Source organism: Sinocyclocheilus grahami, unplaced genomic scaffold (genome assembly GCF_001515645.1).
Source record: "Sinocyclocheilus grahami isolate Dianchi unplaced genomic scaffold, SAMN03320097.WGS_v1.1 scaffold3563.1, whole genome shotgun sequence".
Taxonomy (NCBI): domain Eukaryota; kingdom Metazoa; phylum Chordata; class Actinopteri; order Cypriniformes; family Cyprinidae; genus Sinocyclocheilus; species Sinocyclocheilus grahami.
Window position 1 is genome coordinate 1 of NW_015508667.1, and position 4406 is coordinate 4406.

At 39.2% G+C, this 4406-nt stretch overlaps 1 protein-coding gene across 1 annotated transcript; it reads left to right on the forward strand.

The window, feature by feature from the left end:
* Positions 1–6: 6 nt before the first annotated feature.
* Positions 7–3763, forward strand: LOC107576349 (N-acetyllactosaminide beta-1,3-N-acetylglucosaminyltransferase 2-like). The gene is made up of 2 exons (XM_016262543.1): positions 7–370; positions 1898–3763. Exons 1-2 carry the CDS (start codon positions 208–210, stop codon positions 3166–3168), a joined length of 1434 nt encoding a protein of 477 aa, XP_016118029.1. The 5' UTR covers positions 7–207; the 3' UTR covers positions 3169–3763.
* The last annotated feature ends 643 nt before the right edge of the window (positions 3764–4406 follow it).

Genomic DNA, 4406 nt, shown 5'->3' on the forward strand with positions numbered 1-4406 from the left:
CTAAACTACCCAATAAAGCAACACAGACTGAGATTACTCATTATAAATGGTCTCTTCCTGTCTTATTGGGTCAAAATAAACTGTGTGCACTGTAGCAGAGTTGTTTAGCCAAAGGTCTGACTATACGTTGACTATGACATTGCACATCTGTAATTGGTGTCATGAGGAACACATGATGTGTATGAGTGAATGAGGTAAGGAAGCTCTATGAAGGATGGTGTGGAGTCTGATATATTAAAAACATTGGCTGATATGCAGCAGGTTAATTCGTTACTGTTCAGCTACAGTTACAGGAGGAGAAACCCTGGACGCTTCACACCGGATTCACTCATGGATCTCACCCTAGACTTACCCTGCAGATGTCCTCGCTGTGAGTAACGGATCAACCGTTACTTTAACGTTTTATTAGTGGTTCACGGTTTTAGCTGGATCTTTCGCAAAGAAGTAGTGCATCCAGAATTTTTTTTTTTTTGTGGAGCACAGAAGATGTGTTTTTTCTGAGTCTTATGAAATCATAGGACAGCTTTGTGTGTAGAATAAAATACTTACATTTCAGGTTTTTCCATGCACAATGCTATGACTTGACTTCAAAAGACATGCAATCTAGAGCACCAGTCATTAATTGTGTTTTTATGATGTTTTATTATAAATTGTGGAGTATTTCTATGTAAAGAAAAGAAAAAATGTTTTGTGTTGTATGGAAAAAATTACAGCATTTGAAATTATTAATGACAGAAGTTTCATTTTTGGATGAACTATTCAAGCTCTCTTTACTTGTCTACTAAAACTGACATGCAAAGGTTGTTCTTTGTACTTCATGGTTGAGGAATTATTTATCTGTTGTGGTTAGTTATTGGCTTTGCATGAGCTTTTTTGGGTTGAGGTATAATAATGTGCTACATTAACACCATAAGCCTTTAGCGCTCAATTCTGGTTATCTGTTTGAAAGTTGTTCACATGACCTATTTAAATGTGACCCACAACATGTGACATAATTTTCATTCATTTTTGATGCTGTTTTAACTAAATATATTTAACATTATTACAAAGTGATTTAATGAAAAAAGAATTTGTGGCATGGGAAAGTTGTTTCAGAGACATTTTTTGTTCATAGCAAATGAATAGATAAAGGATTTGAATCCAATTTATTTCCAAATATGACAGCAACCCAGATAAAAATTGAAATTCATGATTTTTACTCATTTTCATTCAGTTGACAGATATGTATCAAATGTGAAGGAAACTTTCAAGTGCAGTGTGAATGCAGCTTAATTCACTAATTCAGTAAAGGTTTTATGTAAAACTCTTATAACTCTTATAACCTTTCACCTTTTTGTATTGTAAAGAACATTTAAAAAATCTAAATAACCTTTTCTCCACTATAAAGAACATTAAGTGGAATAGAAAGGTTCCATTAATGTTAAAGGTTCTATAATGCCGCAAAAGAGGGTGTTTTAGCAGTGATGCCATAGAAGAACCATTTTTTGCTTCCCGCAAGAACCTTTCTGTAAACAGTTTTTAAAAGAACCATTATTTTCTTAGTGTGAGGAACATTTTAATAGTCAAAAGAACCTTTTTTGCAATGGAAAGGTTTCAAGGATTTTAAATGTTCTTCATGGAACCATCAGTGCCAATAAAGAACCTTTATTTTTAAGAGTGTAACTAACTTTATTTTGGTGGTTGAGTTTTTAATACATTCTTTATGTCGATGGATCAAACACTCACAGCTCAAGTCCATACTAACTGGCTTCGACTAATGTAACTAGCATGTTCCTTTACGCTCCAAGTCATTGTGGTTTGCCCGTCACACTTTCTCCACCATGTTCTGTAGACTCTCCAAACCTCTGTTCCCAGACGGTAACCCAACAGGTAATACGTTTCTTTGTTTTTCTTTTAGGTGGTGAGGGCATCTTCAAGATGAACAGCAACTGGAAGACCACCAAGGTGCTGGGATTGCTGATGTTAGCAAACTTCCTCATCTACTTCGTGGTGGAAGTGTCCAGAAGCTATGGGCAGGGGCAAGACATCTACAATCGACGGAAACTGACGCCCAAAAAGTTCTGGAAGAAGCCAGAGTTCAGTCCAGCGTTCTGGAATCGCGAGCAGGAGCGTCTCGATGATATCTACTACCTGCCGCTTGCAAATGGCAGTGAGGCCCCGCATGACTTTAGGGGAATCCCACGTTGGCTGAATCGCACGAGTCCCTGCGAGCCGGACAGCAGGGTGACCACAGAGATTGAAGACTTTAAGTCCCTACCACAGCGATTCCAGGACTTCTTGTTGTACATGGTATGTAGGTCGTACCCTTTGATAACTGACGCACCCAACTTGTGTTCTGAACCGCCGTACCTCTTGCTTGCAGTAAAGTCCATTGCACCGCATTTTGACCGACGGCAGGCCATCCGGGAATCATGGGGTCGCGCTGGGATTCTCGACGGCCAGAGGATTGCGACAGTATTCCTACTTGGCAACACGGCAGCGACGGACCACTTCCCGGACTTGTCGGACATGGTCAAACACGAAGCGGCGTTGTACGGCGATGTCCTGCAGTGGGATTATCGAGACACGTTCTTTAATCTCACCTTAAAGGAAGTCCTCTTTCTGGAGTGGTTTGGGACCCATTGCGCTTCCGCCAAGTATGTGTTCAAATGCGACGATGACATTTTCGTCAATACACGGCATATGCTGGCTTACCTAGGCAACTTTTCGGTGTCCAAGACACAGGACCTTTTCATTGGCGATGTGATCACTAATGCCGGACCACACCGGACCAAACACCTCAAGTATTACATCCCTGAGAGCGTGTTTCGTGGCGTTTACCCTCCATACGCAGGAGGCGGAGGCTTCCTGTATTCGGGTAATCTGGGGCTGCGGTTAAGAATGATCTCCCGTCTGGTCACGTTGTATCCGATTGACGACGTGTTTACAGGGATGTGTCTGAAGAGACTAGGACTAGTACCGGAGAAACACATGGGCTTTAAGACCTTTGACATTGAGGAGAAGCACAGAGAGAATCCTTGTGCTTACAAAAGTCTGATTCTGGTCCATCCCAGGAGCCCACAGGACATGATAAAGATCTGGTCTTGGATTAATGACCCTAAAGCGAAATGTTACATGAAAACTACACTGGACATGAAGGGCGCAATGCGAAGCAGCAAAAGCAAATAGAACGCAACGATTGTAAACCGATGCCCTCTTAACAAAAATGCGTTAAGAAAGTTTTCATTTCATGTTCTTCACTTTGTAAGAACTTGAGTCAGACCTGCATTAAACCTCTCAGAGGGATTGTGCTGCATTTACACCGTTTTTGCCTTTGTTTACTCAAAATGAGTGAAATATGATGCACTACGATACATAAAGAAATCAGGGTGTATTTTCATATCAAGAAAGAGCAAAATTGATGTGTTTATTTTGCGTATTTTTATGTTGTTGTTTTAATTTATGCCTGCATTTGTGTGTGGAAAAGTATAGCTGAGCTGTTTGACCACTTGCATTAAACCTCTGTGTTCTCAGGAAGCTTCTGTTTGATTGTTCTCCGACTACACTATCAACACAAGGATAATAATAGCTGTTTTATTGCTTAATTTGTCTACTGTTTGTGCAAGTGAGCTGTGACCACTGCACCATTGTGTTAGGGCAACATACTGTAGGACACTTACAACACACAGTGAACTAAACGAGTCTCCGAAGTTCAAAGACAAAATCCAGATCCCATTACTGTATAATTCTTCCATAGGGAAGACGAGCACAAAGGATGAGATTTCCATGTCCTATTTTGTGTGACGTTCAGTAATGTTTTGTCCAAAATTGTGATTATGGGTAAAATTGTCCTGAACACATTCTGAAATAGGCTTGACAAGTGAAACTTGTCTTTATCATTCACCAGTAAAGCAGTGCTTTATATTTAAACTACTAAAGTTATATTTATGTTTGAAAGTAATTTAGCTGTTTATGATCACATTTGATACTGGTCCTCACAAATCATTGTCAAAAATTAGGTAATTTTACTTGGGATTTAAAAAGAAAAAGAGTTTGTTTTGAGGCCGTGTTTGATTCAAATTTGCTACAACAGTCTTAATATCTATAATTTGGCTGTTACAAACAAGCTTACATTCAGATTCAAAATAAAGCAGCAGTATAGATATTGTATATCTTTGTGTACGGGACATGTAAAAAAAATACCCAGTACTCTTCAGAGTACTCACTTCAAGCACTCTGCCATGATATTATTACCATTATCACAGGATGCTTACTTTATTATTGCATCATGCTCAGTATTTCTCATTCTATGTTTAAAAACGGGCATAATTCAGTATATGCTATGCATTGTGTAGTACGCTATTATTCCATTTCATCACGGCCAGAGCTGGGTAGTAACTGATTACATGTAATCTGGATTATATAAT